We start from the raw sequence: 14,162 nt of genomic DNA, 5'->3' as shown, positions 1-14,162 counted from the left end.
ACCTGCTGAGGGTTTCGGGTAGTAGTCGCGGGAAGCGGAGGTCCCTGAGCAAAATGAAAGAACTTGACGGGATCCCGTATTTTCCACTACCTTTGGTCGTATGTGAAAGAGATAGGTAATAAGATGGCATATATCGCTGCGTAGTGCTGCAAGTCGGGGCATCCAACGCTGCAATAACGCTGGTTCGCGATGCATATGATGGGCAGATAAGATCGCTTCATTTACTCCCCTGCCATCTTAATATTTACTCAAAAAGTTCATACGTAATAACTTAAACCCCAGATCTATTGTATCTCCCAGTGAAGACTTACACAGCGGGTCATGCAATCAAAAGAAGCTTATCACGGGACCATGATTGAGTTGGCAGATCTTTCTGGGGAAGACGTGAGTAAAAACGGTCATGCTCGTTCATACTACCAATAGAGTGCTGTTGTATCTTGAGATGCGGCTCTTCGGAAGACAAGCGTTGCCGAGCCCATAGCGTCAACGGCTAGCCAGTCTCATACCAAACCGCATATCAGGGTCTCCAAAGATAGTGCCGTCTATAACCGTTACTGCAGTGTAGATCAAACCAAATGCAATGTATATCCCTTGATATAAGCAAGGCTGATATTGACCATATAAACTTTAGACCCTGAACAACCGCTCTCTGCTGACCTCCCCGGCCTTCAACGACTTTCAGCTCAGCTCACAATCGGCTCCGCGTCTCAGGGGCGAAAAAAGGATATCATCTTATGACTCGGCCCCTCCGCTATGGGCAATTAGGTAAAATGGACCGACTTTTGAGTAAGAGAATCCACAAAAGGCGATCACCCTGTTTTATATCCAGGGATCTGGCAGAGACTCGTTCTTCAATTCAAGGCTCATAGTTAAAGATGGAATAAATATCATATGTCTTACAAGTAAGAGTGAAGTTATAGAGTTGAAAATGGCGAAGAAAACTGTTCAAATTTTACTGGTTGTTCAAACTACTGACGTTAGTTGGTGGATCTATCCGAGACCGAACCAACCAAGAGCCTCAAAAAGAAGCTTTTTCTAGAAAACACCAACGGAAATATCCACTTTAGACTCCATGGATCGTGGAGTGGTCCTTTCGTATGACATGGACTGACAGACTTTTCTTGCCTCTTCCCAGCTTTTACAATGACAGATTTAATCTCCACGTCCGACGTCGGTCTAAAGGGGAGTCATCATGTTGCCCTATTCCTAGCTAGCTTTAATACAAAACTTGACGTGTCCCACTCACTCACTTACCCTTCTCTACATACAACACAACTACAAGCATTCTCGGATTATACAATTCGATTCATTAAACCGTCTGTGTGACAATGAGAGATCTACGGATAATCTAAACAATACCAACAACATGAACAACGACATTACTCCCGCGGCCGAGCCCGCCAACAAGAAAAAGGATACTCCCCAAACAGACAACAATATCCTCTCCGACACCCCCCAAGACTCAGACTCAACCAGCGAAAAAATGATCGGCGAAGTAACCGAATTCGAAAAACGCAAAATCCTCGACGGAAAAGCTAAATTCAACCGTCTAGGCTGGAAGCGCCTGACAATCGTCCTTATTGTCCAAGCCGTCGCCCTAGGATCCCTTTCCATCCCTGGCGCCTTTGCTACGCTGGGCATGGTCGCTGGTGTGATTTGTTCAGTGGGTATCGGTCTCATCGCTATTTACACTTCCTACATCGTTGGTCAGGTCAAGGTTAAATATCCGCATGTAGAGCATTATCCTGCCGCCGGTGGTCTCATGTTTGGACGATGGGGTGCCGAGATTTTTGGCGGGATGGTTACGGTTCAGCTTTTGCTGCTTACTGCTTCGCATTGTCTAACAGGAACGATTGCGTTTTCGACATTGACGGAGAGTAACATCTGCAGTCTTGTCTGGGGCGTCGTCTCTGCTGTGCTCCTTCTTATTCTCGCGATACCACCTAGTTTTGCAGAAGTGGCCATTCTGGGCTACATTGACTTTGTGTCCATTATCGCTGCTATCGGCATCACCATCATCGCGACAGGCATCAAAGCTGGGGAATCACCCGAACCAACGAATTGGTCTGCTTGGCCCAAGGAGGACATCACTTTCGCACAGGCGTTTATTGCGATTTGCAATATTTTCTTCGCGTACAGTTTCTCCATTTCGCAGTTCAGTTTCATGGACGAAATGCATACGCCTACCGATTACATGAAAGCTATCTGGACGCTCGGCGGTTTAGAAATCTTCATTTATACCCTTACAGGCGCTCTCATTTACTCTTTCGTTGGAGTCGATGTGAAGTCCCCTGCCCTTTTGTCCGCAGGACCTCTCGTCGCAAAGGTAGCTTTTGGCGTCGCTTTACCGGTTATTTTTATCAGCGGGTCTATCAACACGACTGTTGCCGTGCGTTACATCCATGGCCGTGTCCATGAGAATTCGATCGCCAAGTATATCAACACACCTAAGGGATGGATCTCTTGGCTGGTGCTGATCAGCATTTTTACATGGGTTGGCTTTGTCATTGCTGAGGCCATTCCATTCTTTAGCGACTTGATCGCTATTACGTCCAGTTTGCTAAACTCTGGATTCACGCTGTACTGGCCTGCGACTATGTGGTTCATGCTCCTTAAGAAAGGAAAGTGGTACAGCCGCAAAAACCTTCCCATTGCGATCGTCAACATCATCATTTTTATCCTCGGTCTTGTCTTTTTGGTCGCAGGAACCTACTCCTCCGTCGTCGATATTGTAAGGCACCCCCACAAGATACTATAAGACAGCGACTAACATTACTCAGATGGATCAGTACGACCACGGAACTGTCAAGAGTCCCTTCACCTGTGCTCCTCTTGGCTAAGAATGGCAGGTTGGTGAGTAAAGTCCAGAGCGACGGGATACTCCATGTCACACATATTTCGATATCCCATATAATACAGCACCAACAAACCACCGTAGGGGCCATGCGTAAACGTAGACGTGACATGTTCCAATGCCTATCGTAGGTTTCTCATACAGCTCATGCGCAAGCAAACGGATTGCTCGTATAATCTGACTGTGATAGCCGTAGATCGATTGTGTTGGACAAGATAATCCCTCTCTAGTCTAGTATCTATCTAGTAATACAACACATCTCTTTATAACTTAGCCTGTTCCCACCTCGCCAACTTTCGCAAAGGAGGACCACCACGACTTCCATCACCAGCCTTCACCATATCCTTCCCAGTAGGTGCCCTCAATCTCCACTTATGTCTCAACTCAGCAGAAGCCTTGTCCTCAAAGCAATCAGCAACATAACGTCCCAAAATAGGCAAAAACTTGTAACCACTATAACGTGTCAGTATATCTTTACCTCAACTGGTCGGGATAACTTACTGTCCAGCACCACCTGTTGCTAAGAAAAGTCCCTCACGATTGGGATGATAATCCACGATAAAATCTCCTTCAGGCGTATCAGAGTACCAGCATAGTCGCTGTCTCAACCACTCATGATTGCCAATCTCGGGGACAAGCTGCTGTAGACCCTCGCGGAGAGCTTGTTCTGCATCTGCAGGGAGGTAGTTCGCCGTAGCGTTGTTCTCGTCGCTCTTGGGCGCTGAGACGGTCCTTGATTCGCCCAGAGGATCTTTGACATCGAACTCAGTCGCCCATCCATACCCGTGACGTGCGATCTTGAGGATGTGAGTTTTTGGTGTGGGTGGGAAGATGAAGACTCCAGTGCTCAGGTTGATCATGACGGGCATGTCGGCCAGTTTCTCAGCTTCTTGAGGTGTTAAGCGAACGAACCCGACTGGTTGACCAGAACCAGAAGAGGCATGGCTGATGGGGAGAAGATGGTTTGACCACGCTCCTGTAGAGAGGATGACTTGCGCAGCTTCAATAGGCTCTCCCTCCGCAACATTGACACCAGTGACCTTTCGTCCGCTATACCTCAACGACACAACCCTCCCTTTCGGACCAGTGACGAAGGAAACACCAGCAAGACTGCACTCCATAGCCAACTGCCGTATTCCCCCCTCCGCATCCGCCCAACCACCGGTCTTATTATAATAAGCCTTCAGCCCATCCAACTTGGCCTGCACAGCAGGAAATTGCCTCTTAATATCCCTCGCATCCTCATACTCCTCCAACACCTCATCACCCAACTCCTTATTCGCAGTCTTACTCTGTTCAGCAAAAGTATTGCCCGCTTTCTCAGACAGCATGACGAAACCTGACTGGTGAAAGTGCTCTGCGTACTGTCCGTTCCAGCCATCGAGTGCTTCGCGCGCCATCTTACCATAGAACGGATCAGCGTATTCCACACGGATGACGCGTGAGATATCGACGCTGCTTCCATCTATCACGGGAGGAAGATAACGATCTAGGACTGTGATGTTTTTGTAGCCTCTCTTTGAGAGTTCGAGGGCGGTTGAGAGGCCGAAGACGCCTGCGCCGACGACGACGATGGACTCATTCTTGGCTACTGGTTTGCGAGAAGTCATTGTGCAGAGATGAGTTGAAGTATATGATGAAGAGATAAACAAGAGAAAAGTAAGTAAAGAGAAAGAGCTTGCTTTATAATGGAACGATGGCGTGTAAGTCGGTTATCCAGGACGGAAAACTGCTGTAAAACTCCGTGGTTCGAGGCATTGACCAATCGTTTTTCATGGTCTTTCAACACATGGGTACGGAGAATTATCACGACAACGTCCCAGATAAAGTCACGAGTGAAATGCTATCAGGAACGTATCTACAAAAGCTCAGCTACGAATATAAAAACATACGACAATCAATCATAAAATACAGGGTTTGTAACAAACCCCGATTACCTTACATCTCCAATTCCAGGTCACGTGTCGGGATACTTAAGCCAAGAGGTGGGCACGGAGAATCTCCCTCCCTCATCCTCACCAAACAACTTACACGCATCCCCAGTTTGACATTGTAATAGAAATTATAATCCCCTGTAGCTCCATCATGTCCGAATCATCCGTTCGCCGGGCCTGTGAGGGCTGTCGGTAAGTGATGGGTCCTCTCAAAATCCGGGGTAAAGAAGCTAATGAATGTCACGCAGACGCAAAAAGACGAAATGTACTGGTGAAAGACCGGTTTGTTCTTTCTGTGAACGTTTACAGCAGGATTGTGTTTATTTGCCAAGAAATAGAGAGACTGTTAAGAGGAAGAGGAGGACTTCTAGGGCGTGAGTCATTCTGTGAGAAGGGAGAGCGTGTGCTAACAGGTAGTAGGACGGCGGGGTCGAGAGGTCGTGTCAGCTTTGGAGATCAAGTTGGAGAGATAGATGAGCTTCTTGGGTACGAAACATCAAGAATACTGGTAGCTATTACTAATTGAGGTTTACGGATAGGCCGCCGGCTCCTTCATCTAGCAATGGCTCGGTGTTGACACCAGAGTCTATGCCAAATAGAAGGGGATCTGTGTTGGAAACTACCTCAAGGCGCATAAACAGAATCAACATCAACGATGAACCATGGTAAATCTCCTTTACCACCTAAGAAACCACCCATCTAACGATCACAGGTCCTCATCCACCCCATCACCAACCTCCCTCGACAACGCAGTAGAAGAATACCGCCGCCGTCTCTACTTCCAACCCCTCCCCCTCTTCAACCCCGAAGGCCTGCGAGAACGCATCGAAAAGTTCCCCATGTTTCTCCAATGGATCTTTCTCGCACTGGCCCTCTCAAACCTTCCCTACGATGCCAGCAGCTCTAAAGAAGCTGACTTGATTCACTCACATGCCCGCACCGCGCGCGATACAGTCTTAGAACTCGCCATGCGAGGAACAGCACAACTGGAAATTTCACAGGCATTATGTCTTCTTGCCCTGGGCGATATACTAGAAGGACGACCGGCGCTTGCTTTGATGACGATTGGGGCAGCGAGTAGACTCGAACTTGTTCGTGGAGCAGGATACTCTGAATCGCCTTCAAATCCTCAAGGCGACGCTAGTCTACGGTGTTATTGGAGTGTCTTCATTCTCGAAAAAGGCTTCGCACCACGGTTTACCCTTCTTTCGCAAACACACGCCAAACCCGAATATCCTCGCAGCGCACGCGAACCCTCCCCGCCTGCGTATCTAGGCGATGAAGAGTACGCACCAGATCTAGAATCCATCCGCGACGATCTACGAACTGATCCTGGAATTACTTCACACGCTGTACGCGCGGTTTCGTTCTGCGGAGATGTTATTTCATATCTCCATGCTTTACATATTGGAAAAGCGGATAATCCAGCTGACACAAACTCCAATTTCTACCAATTGACGAATACGCTATATGATCTTGAGTCAAGACTTGGACACATACACTTTGTTCGCAACGTCGGCTTCTCAGAACGCACGCCAGAGGAATTTGAACGACATAGAGAGTATTGGGCGCCGTGGTTATTATTCCAGACAACAGCCCATGCGACGCAAGCGTTGTTGAATCATCCTTTTATTCACCTTGTTACTCTACGCCGGGCGAATCGACCATCGCAGCCGAGGTTGTTTCTTCAACAGACTGTTGATCAGGCCATGTTCCATTCAGCGTGGGTTACGCGGTTGGTTCAGACGTGTATGGATCGTGGATTGATGGTTTATGATCCGTTGATCGGGGATATGGTTGCTGCGACTGCCACGATACCTTGGTTATTCCAATATGCGCGCGATACGAAAGTATCAGAAACGTCAAAAGAGAATTATAGGAAGTGCATTGACTTTTTAGAAACCATGCCGGATCCTTCTCCAAGAAATATACAAAAGGTACACCCCATCCCCTCCCTCTGCTCAAAACACTCTAACATTGTCAGCGCGAACTTCTTCATCAACTCCAAACAATGTCCAGCCAAGCCCACGACAACAACATGATAAGTTTCCAACCTTCAAAAATCTGGCAACTCATCGACTCAGATATCATGGACGCGGTAGCGCCGAGTGGTGATCAGGGTGCGTCCAAGACTACTGTGAGTGTGCAGACGACGTTTGTTCATCCCGTTCCGGAGAGAAGGACGGAGAGACCGAGTATGAGTGAGGCACTTGCTGGTGCGGGTGATTTGTATGAGGGATTGGAACAGTATTCTTTGGATAGTATTTTTTCGCAGCCTATGTTTATTGATCATGCTTGGTTGCATGTGTAGTTGAATATATACTTTGAACATGAACACCTTTTAGACCCCTGACTGTACCGGGATAACACAATCTTGACCTATGCCCACCTCTGCACAAACTCATCCTTCTTCACACTCTTAGCCAAAGCCTTCTTTTCAACAACCCCATCCAACCTCTCCTTAACACCCTCCACATCCTGTCCCAACTGCACAACCGACTCCTCAAACTCAGGATCAACCATCAAAACCTCTCCAAACGGACTCTCCGCAAGCACACTATCCCTCAAAAGCTGAATCGCCAACCTCGCATCATCAAGTCTCGCCGTAACACTACTTTCAAAACTGTCCTGCGCACCCCTCGCCACATCCGTCGTCTTACCCGAGCGATCCCCAAACGCTTTGTTCAGCGCAGATACTTGGTCTTGGATGGACGCGTCTTCGGAGTCCGGGAGTGATAGGGTTAGGTCGCGTAGGAGAGCTTCTATGGCGGGCTCGTCCAAAATGCCAGAGGAACGGCGGCGGTTTTTGTTGTTGCGACGGTTCACGTCTGTGTTTGCGCGCATGCGGATTGGGGAGGGGTTTCGAATGGGTGATGCTGGCATTGCGGCTCTGAGAGACTTTTTCTTCTCTGGTGACAAAGAGGCGGATGATTCTGCTTTTGCGGTGGCGATGATTGATGATGCTGCTGCGTTGTGAGACTTGAGAGTTTCGACGCGGTCTGTGAGGAGTGTTATCTTGTCTACGAGATGGTTTAGACATTCGTTGACCTAGATATGTTAGTGATGGATGTTAGGTGAGATAGGTGGACATACGTATGTTACTGCCACGGCTGAGCGGTGCAGACTTTGTCCGCTTTGAGCATCTGTTGACTTGAGTGCTGGTTCAAGATATTCTTGCTCAGCGGACATTTGCGCAACGGGTAGGATCTCCGAGTAAAGAGACTCGAGTTCTTCTTCGAGAGCTTTGACGTCGTCTTGAGTAGCATCCTTGACATCTCCTGAGCGCTCTGCTGCGAGAATGGCTTCAAGATAGATCCTATCTAGTCTTGTGCGAAGGGTCTCGACAGTAGTCTTGATCAATCTGCAAAGTGTCAGTATCAGACTGATAAAAAGAATAGGTTAACATACCTCATACAAGTCTCTCGCAACTTCTCAATAGTCTTCTCTTCCTCAGGATCCTGCTGATCAAGTTCCCAACCCAACTTCTGCAAACTAGACAGTAGTTTATCATCAGATTGAAAAACACCATCAACCGTCCTTTTCACATTATCGCGAGACTGCTTAGCAATTTGCTCCAGATCCGCAACACGATACTCAAGACTCTGCGCCTCACCATCGACCTAGACACAATTAGAACAGTTTTGCCTCATGGGGTGTCTGTGTTACCTCGAAAACCAGCTTTTTCAACGCATGCTTCGTCTTATTAAGACGGTCCTCCTCCAAATCCCTCCTCGCCTGCTCCGCCTCATCCCTCTTCTTGACAAGTCTCGCAAGAGCATCCTGCTGCTGTCTCAACGTTTCCGTCTGCTTATTAATTTCCCCCGTAGACCTATTCAGCTCTTCAATGGCAGCACGAATATCATCTTCATTCACCGCCTGCACCTCTCCCAAATCATGCAGCTCAGCGAGCCGATCGACCTGACCACTCTTGTCGAGCGCGGTATACCTAGATCCTTTAGTCAGTACGTATTACAAACAGAGACGAGGTTACGGGCTTACAGTGCCAGCTCATCACCCGTGAGGAGATTGTCTGTCGCCAGATGCAGATTCGCCCACTCGACAAAGGCCGTGTCGGATAGGGCGCTGTGCACATCTTGTTTTGTGGCGGGGATGCCGTGCGCGCGGGCAGCCTTGAGCAGCAGGGCTTCTGCGCGATCCCTGGGGCTGAAATCCATTTTAAGCCTGTGGAATAGCGAAGTGGCGTTTTTCAAGGTAACGTTGAACAGTAGACGTTTCGTTTGTTCCAGGTATCAATCAAGTTGTTTGTAACGCCATATACCGCCTTTCAAGACTTGTTGAGATTTGACCTTAGTAATCCGTTGTGCTGATGCTGCTGGTTGTGAGAGACAGTGAGCCTCGAGACGTAATCAGGGGTCCGACTCAGATTGGACTGAATATCGCGATCAGAATAATCCTCCCCTCTCAATCATTCGGTGAGATATCTGCAGTTTGTCGTGTTGCGACGTTTGTATGATGAAAAAAGATGTTGGAGATAACCTCACATTGAAACAAAACAAATAAAAGACCTTAAAGACGTCGGCCCAAGATCCGAGACATTGGGCGGTCAAACGAGGACCCCTGTATTTAGGTGCACCTTTTTAGTGGATGTACAGCGGGGTCACAGCACCTGGAGTACTGTAACATCTACAGCGCATCTTGCAGGTTACTTGATGTTTTGAGTAATTATTTGATCAGAGATCATAACGGCTGTGCATTTCTCCTTGCAGAAGAGGTTAATGCAGGGGTTGAGGCTTGGTTGTGTTCTGATGTGGCCATGAAGATATCCATCATCAAACATCAATTGCCAAGGACCGTGTCTAGATAGGCAGATCAACACAATATTGCTATCAGAGATTACGACATGAAAAGAGATAACTACCAAACACAATCCATCATATCTCAAACACCCCTCATCCGTTTGACCTTCCCGTCCCACATCCTGCATGTAGTAACCCAGGAGGCGTCACCAAGTACTCGCCCATCTCGTACCATATTACATCTCTCTCAGCCCAACCCCACGGGGAATTAAGTGGTGTCTCAACTTACAAAACTATTTCCGTCTTTCATGACGTTTCATGTCAAACAAGCCTTCACAAAACGAAATACTGCCCGAGAGAAAAGAAACGAGCTATCAAGTCTCGACACGGGAGGATTTCCCGCTCCCGTCAAACGCAAACAATTTCGGGTTATGTACCTGTGTAGAGTCCGATCTAGATTGTAGATATTCGGGTCCCTACATTATATTTCTCCAAGAAGGAATGTACCATTCAACAGATAGGTAGTCATAGAGTATGTAGTAAACCACTGTAAACTTGGAACGGAGCGTTGAGTGGATATGGCATTCACTGCAGTGCGGCCGTCTGCCAGCTGCCAGAAGCTATCCGCAACGGTCCTGTCACTCCCATAGCCAATCTTCCGTCACTCCCACCAATCTCTCCAATCTTCCTCCCAATCCTCGAATCCTTTTTAACCATCCTCACCCTCTCGCAAGTTTGGTTGCGAAAGGGTGTCCATAACGACCTCTCCCTCTCCCCCCAAAGACCTTTACTCCCTAGGGCAGTTCAGTAACACCATGTCCACCTCAAGAACCAACATCTCCCGCTGTCTCAAAGAACCTTCCTCGCTGTTTCAATCCACCCGAGACATGTTGCCATCACTTTGGAAGAAGCGACTCAACTTGGTCACCACCAATGTCCTCGAGTTTGGCTGGGTTGTCGTGATTTACCTCATGAGCGAGCTCATCATTTGGGGTCTGAGCAGGGCTCTTGCTCCTGTCAAACTTGAATTCTTTTCGTCCATCTTTGGCATGGTTTTGACGTTTTGTTGTATGGCTTTGGCTTATTTGTGCTTTGCTGGTGTTGATGATGCGTATCGACGATATATCAAGTCAAAGGTATGATTGATATCGGGACCGATTTGAGGGTTGCAGGACTAACTGTCAAGCAGGTAGACTTCATCAACGTCCATTTGGGCCTCGGATTTCCTATTCCTCTAGTCATGCTTAACGAAGGCGACATCCTCGGTGGCCGCGACATCGCGTGTATAATCGGCAACTTTGGTGCGTACTCTGATCAAAGAACGTCGAATAAGCTGTTGACTCCTTGTAGTGGTGACGAATCTTGCTTCTTGGGTCATGGTCTTTGCGCTGGCTCTCCTCGTCATGACTGTCGCAGCACGATGGACGACCCAAGATTCCGATGACTTCTGTCTCCCTCAACCTCAGACAGCAATCCCACCACGGATCGAAATCAGCTGGCTCTCAGACTCATCCCTAGAACACACGCCTCAGCCCATGGTCGATCGTCCCGTGAAGATTCAGAACCGAACAGCACCCGAAGACATTGTTCCTGAACACGACACTGTGCCTTCTACCACAGTCAGCCAAAGGTCATCCGTCGCTCTCGAAGATCCCATCGATGCTTCCCGAATGTGGCACTTCTGGACATCCAACTTCCCCTTACTCGCCTCATTCATGGGCATCTTTATCGTCGGCGCACCAATCGCTGCAGCCGCCAACGAAGACCGCATTCTCGACGGATGTGTTCTATGGTTCATATGGGCAATCACCCTACGACTCCAGCGAGAAGTCAAGACATCCAGCTTATGCCCCGAGATGCCAAAGCTCAAGAACGCGATCGTCACGCTTATGAATCCTGTTCTGTTCACGACTCTTCTGATGACGGCATACACCCGAGCCAAAGCTGGTGCATATGGCTTTGACAACCTGCCCGAAGTGCTGATGGATTTTAGTAGCGGCACTCCGCTTTACGTCCTTTGGACTTCAGTCGCGACAGGCACACCTCTTTCAGATGACCGAACACCTTGGTTCGGCGCCGGTGACGCTGCGCTTTCGATCCTTGAATGCGGGATTCTGATCTGGGGCTTCAAATTATACGAGTGCCAACGTCAATTGTTCAGCTTAGCTGGGTTCTTGACTGTTCTGATCGCGACAGCCGCTGCAGCTGGCAACGTCTTCGTATCGGTCATGGCAGGAAGTTTCATCGGCTTAGACCCCCCTGAAGCGTTAGCATTCGCCGCACGAAGCACAACACTGGCACTTGCCAAGCCCGCAATGGCAGCACTGGGTGGAAATCTCGGTGTCAATGCTGCCTTGGTGGTCAGCAACGGAATTCTCGGTCAGCTCTGCTACCCCTTCGTACTGGACAAGTTGGGCGTCAAACGAGAAGACAATTCCACTCGCCCGCTCCCCGAGTCAGAAAGCCGAGCTTCACGCCTGAGTTTCCGACCCCTTCTCAAAACAGCTCAGCAAGACCTAGCAAGCGGCGACGACCCCTTCACCATATCCGCGGGTATAACCGTCGGTATCAATGGCGCAGCCATGGGCGTGTCGTATCTTTACGAGACGAAAAGTGGCGCTGCCCCGTACGCTGCTCTTGCGATGACAGTCTCCGGTGTCATGACGGTGGTTTTCACAACGGTAGAACCCTTCAAGGGGGTCGTTTTGTCCTTGGCGGGATAAAGACAGACGGGGCTTTAGATTTTAGATAGACGATGTCCGCGTTGAATATGGCTAGTTTGTTTAGAGTTATACTTGCTTCAGGGAGACGGATAGAACGGCAAACCAGTTGTGGATGGGTACTGTAGAAAATTAGATTTGGCAGAGTAATTAAAAAGACGAGATTCCCAATGCCATTGTTCTTTATACGTATGCGTCACGGGAACGAGGAATTCTTCGACAAGCGTCGGGCGAGGGACGTTAACGACACGCTCTGCTTCGTCAATTTACAATTTATATACTTTTTTGCATTATTCCAGACTAGAAACACATCAGTACAAACCCGAGATATCAATCAGAGGGGGAAACTTACCGCTCAATCAAGTGCAGACCGCTGGCCGTCTCCACAATTTCACTCATCTGGCCTGGCGCAAGAGCAAAGGTAGCATCTTCGAACTCCTTCTGCATATCTCCCTTGCCAAAGTATCCCAGATCTCCTCGCTTGCGAGCCGAAGAGCAGTCAGACTCGGTAAGAGCAAGCTCGCCAAGGCTGATGCTACCAGACTTGATCTTAGCCTCGTGCTCCTTGAGGATGTCGAGAGCCTCTTCCTTGGAACGAGTAATCTCGGCCTGTGGTGGTTCTATTAGTCAGGTACTTGCAGGTGTGGGTGCAATGTGGTGCATACCTCTCTCCAGCTGCTGGGTCGTCGACTGTCGCGATGCTTGACGAGAAGATGGGCAGCACGAATCTTGCCCTCGGGAACACCAGGGACAGCACCAGGGCGCGAACCAGCACTGTGGTTAGTCGCCATGTAATGCTTGAGCTTCTCGGTGTCGGTGCCGGAGGGAGGTTCCCATCGCGACAGCTTCTCGGCCGAGTTGAAGTAGTAGGGGAGGTTCTTGGAGTTGGAGTGACGGACCTCCCAACCAGGAGGAAGACCGGTGTCAGCCTGTCGTCACAAAAGTTAGTCAATGGAAGAAAATCCAGTGTCGCGATACATACCATTATGTTTATGTTGTGGATATTAGAGGAGTTTGATACAGCTTGGATGGGGTATTCGTCTTGAGTGAAAAGTTCAAGATGGAGGTAAGCTGGAGCTGGAGCTGGTCTGGGTCCCTTTAGGTTCCCGTTACTGGAACAATGACGTGCCGTCCATCAGAAACAGAAAGGTCCAGCGCTGTAACTGTACTACCCCCGCCCTCAGCAACGCCGCATGGCAACCGCGCGCGGGGTTTGACGCGGGGTGTCCATGTCCTTCATCCACCGGAAGGTCATGATAGGCTCAGAGACAATTACCCTGCAGCGATACAACCTTCCCCTTGAACCAAGACGCCTTTCTGTGAGAGTCTCTGGAAGTTTCTGACTTTTACCCAATGAAGAGACATGCTTACCGGGTGAGAGGTCATGGGGTCGTCTAGTGGGTGCTTCAACAAGGGGTTCATCGTCACCAGACTCGTGGCACAGTTTAAGAGCTGAATGGTTTTTCCGTGCCTGGAGGGATCTCCGAGGCATCCATCAAACGGAATAATCCATCGTCAATGGGAAACTTTGGAGCCTAAACCAGAAGTCGCTGTTTGTATCTAAAATAATTTGAAGAGTGTACACATTGTGGTTCTCCATGGTGGTTTGCGGCTTTCCCATGATTCAAACACTAGCAAGTCCAATGCGATCCATCCCATCATGCCAGCTCTTCTCAGCTGCAAAATCGTCCAGTTTTTTCTCCTTACCCTTCTGGTCGAGTAAACGAGAACATCCAGACGTGAACAGCACATACCTGCAGTACGTATCCTACATGGACATGCCAATCCCGAATGATACGCAGGCCTGTCACTCTCCCTCTAGCCCTGAACCTTGTCCCGAAGTCAAACGCTACGTGGTGCTGCCCTGGTTTTAATAGCTGGCCAATGGACAATCATT

At 48.9% G+C, this 14,162-nt stretch overlaps 6 protein-coding genes across 6 annotated transcripts; 3 read left to right on the top strand and 3 right to left on the bottom strand.

Moving 5' to 3' along the window:
• Positions 1-1,186: 1,186 nt before the first annotated feature.
• Positions 1,187-2,986, top strand: B0J16DRAFT_336562 (transmembrane amino acid transporter protein-domain-containing protein). Its single transcript, XM_046127250.1, has 2 exons — positions 1,187-2,731; positions 2,781-2,986. The coding sequence occupies exons 1-2, from the start codon at positions 1,367-1,369 to the stop codon at positions 2,838-2,840; spliced, it is 1,425 nt and encodes a 474-aa protein (XP_045984090.1). The 5' UTR covers positions 1,187-1,366; the 3' UTR covers positions 2,841-2,986.
• On the bottom strand, positions 2,987-4,514 carry B0J16DRAFT_283987 (FAD dependent oxidoreductase). Its single transcript, XM_046124007.1, has 2 exons — positions 3,356-4,514; positions 2,987-3,307 (listed from the first exon to the last, which is right to left on the bottom strand). The coding sequence occupies exons 1-2, from the start codon at positions 4,462-4,464 to the stop codon at positions 3,118-3,120; spliced, it is 1,299 nt and encodes a 432-aa protein (XP_045984089.1). The 5' UTR covers positions 4,465-4,514; the 3' UTR covers positions 2,987-3,117.
• A 261-nt stretch (positions 4,515-4,775) lies between these two features.
• Positions 4,776-7,099, top strand: B0J16DRAFT_412659 (uncharacterized protein; the record flags this gene model as incomplete). Its single annotated transcript, XM_046133335.1, has 6 exons — positions 4,776-4,980; positions 5,037-5,162; positions 5,209-5,274; positions 5,328-5,453; positions 5,501-6,725; positions 6,773-7,099. Exons 1-6 carry the CDS (start codon positions 4,940-4,942, stop codon positions 7,097-7,099), a joined length of 1,911 nt encoding a protein of 636 aa, XP_045984088.1. The 5' UTR covers positions 4,776-4,939.
• On the bottom strand, positions 7,043-9,301 carry B0J16DRAFT_370158 (uncharacterized protein). The gene is made up of 5 exons (XM_046130345.1): positions 8,788-9,301; positions 8,455-8,734; positions 8,197-8,408; positions 7,882-8,149; positions 7,043-7,836 (listed from the first exon to the last, which is right to left on the bottom strand). The coding sequence occupies exons 1-5, from the start codon at positions 8,961-8,963 to the stop codon at positions 7,168-7,170; spliced, it is 1,605 nt and encodes a 534-aa protein (XP_045984087.1). The 5' UTR covers positions 8,964-9,301; the 3' UTR covers positions 7,043-7,167.
• Positions 9,302-10,360: 1,059 nt separating this feature from the next.
• Positions 10,361-12,268, top strand: B0J16DRAFT_382052 (uncharacterized protein; the record flags this gene model as incomplete). Its single annotated transcript, XM_046131211.1, has 3 exons — positions 10,361-10,681; positions 10,735-10,846; positions 10,896-12,268. The coding sequence occupies 3 exons, from the start codon at positions 10,361-10,363 to the stop codon at positions 12,266-12,268; spliced, it is 1,806 nt and encodes a 601-aa protein (XP_045984086.1).
• A 287-nt stretch (positions 12,269-12,555) lies between these two features.
• On the bottom strand, positions 12,556-13,250 carry B0J16DRAFT_317838 (uncharacterized protein; the record flags this gene model as incomplete). Its single annotated transcript, XM_046125395.1, has 4 exons — positions 12,556-12,565; positions 12,618-12,874; positions 12,931-13,194; positions 13,248-13,250. The coding sequence occupies 4 exons, from the start codon at positions 13,248-13,250 to the stop codon at positions 12,556-12,558; spliced, it is 534 nt and encodes a 177-aa protein (XP_045984085.1).
• Between the last annotated feature and the right edge of the window lie 912 nt (positions 13,251-14,162).

The sequence above is a fragment of the Fusarium flagelliforme genome (assembly GCF_020744385.1).
Source record: "Fusarium flagelliforme strain FIESC 12 MPI-CAGE-AA-0113 chromosome Unknown B0J16scaffold_3, whole genome shotgun sequence".
Taxonomy (NCBI): Eukaryota; Fungi; Ascomycota; class Sordariomycetes; order Hypocreales; family Nectriaceae; genus Fusarium; species Fusarium flagelliforme.
The sequence above is the reverse complement of the archived record's forward strand: the minus strand, read 5'-3'. Positions and strand labels throughout refer to the sequence as shown.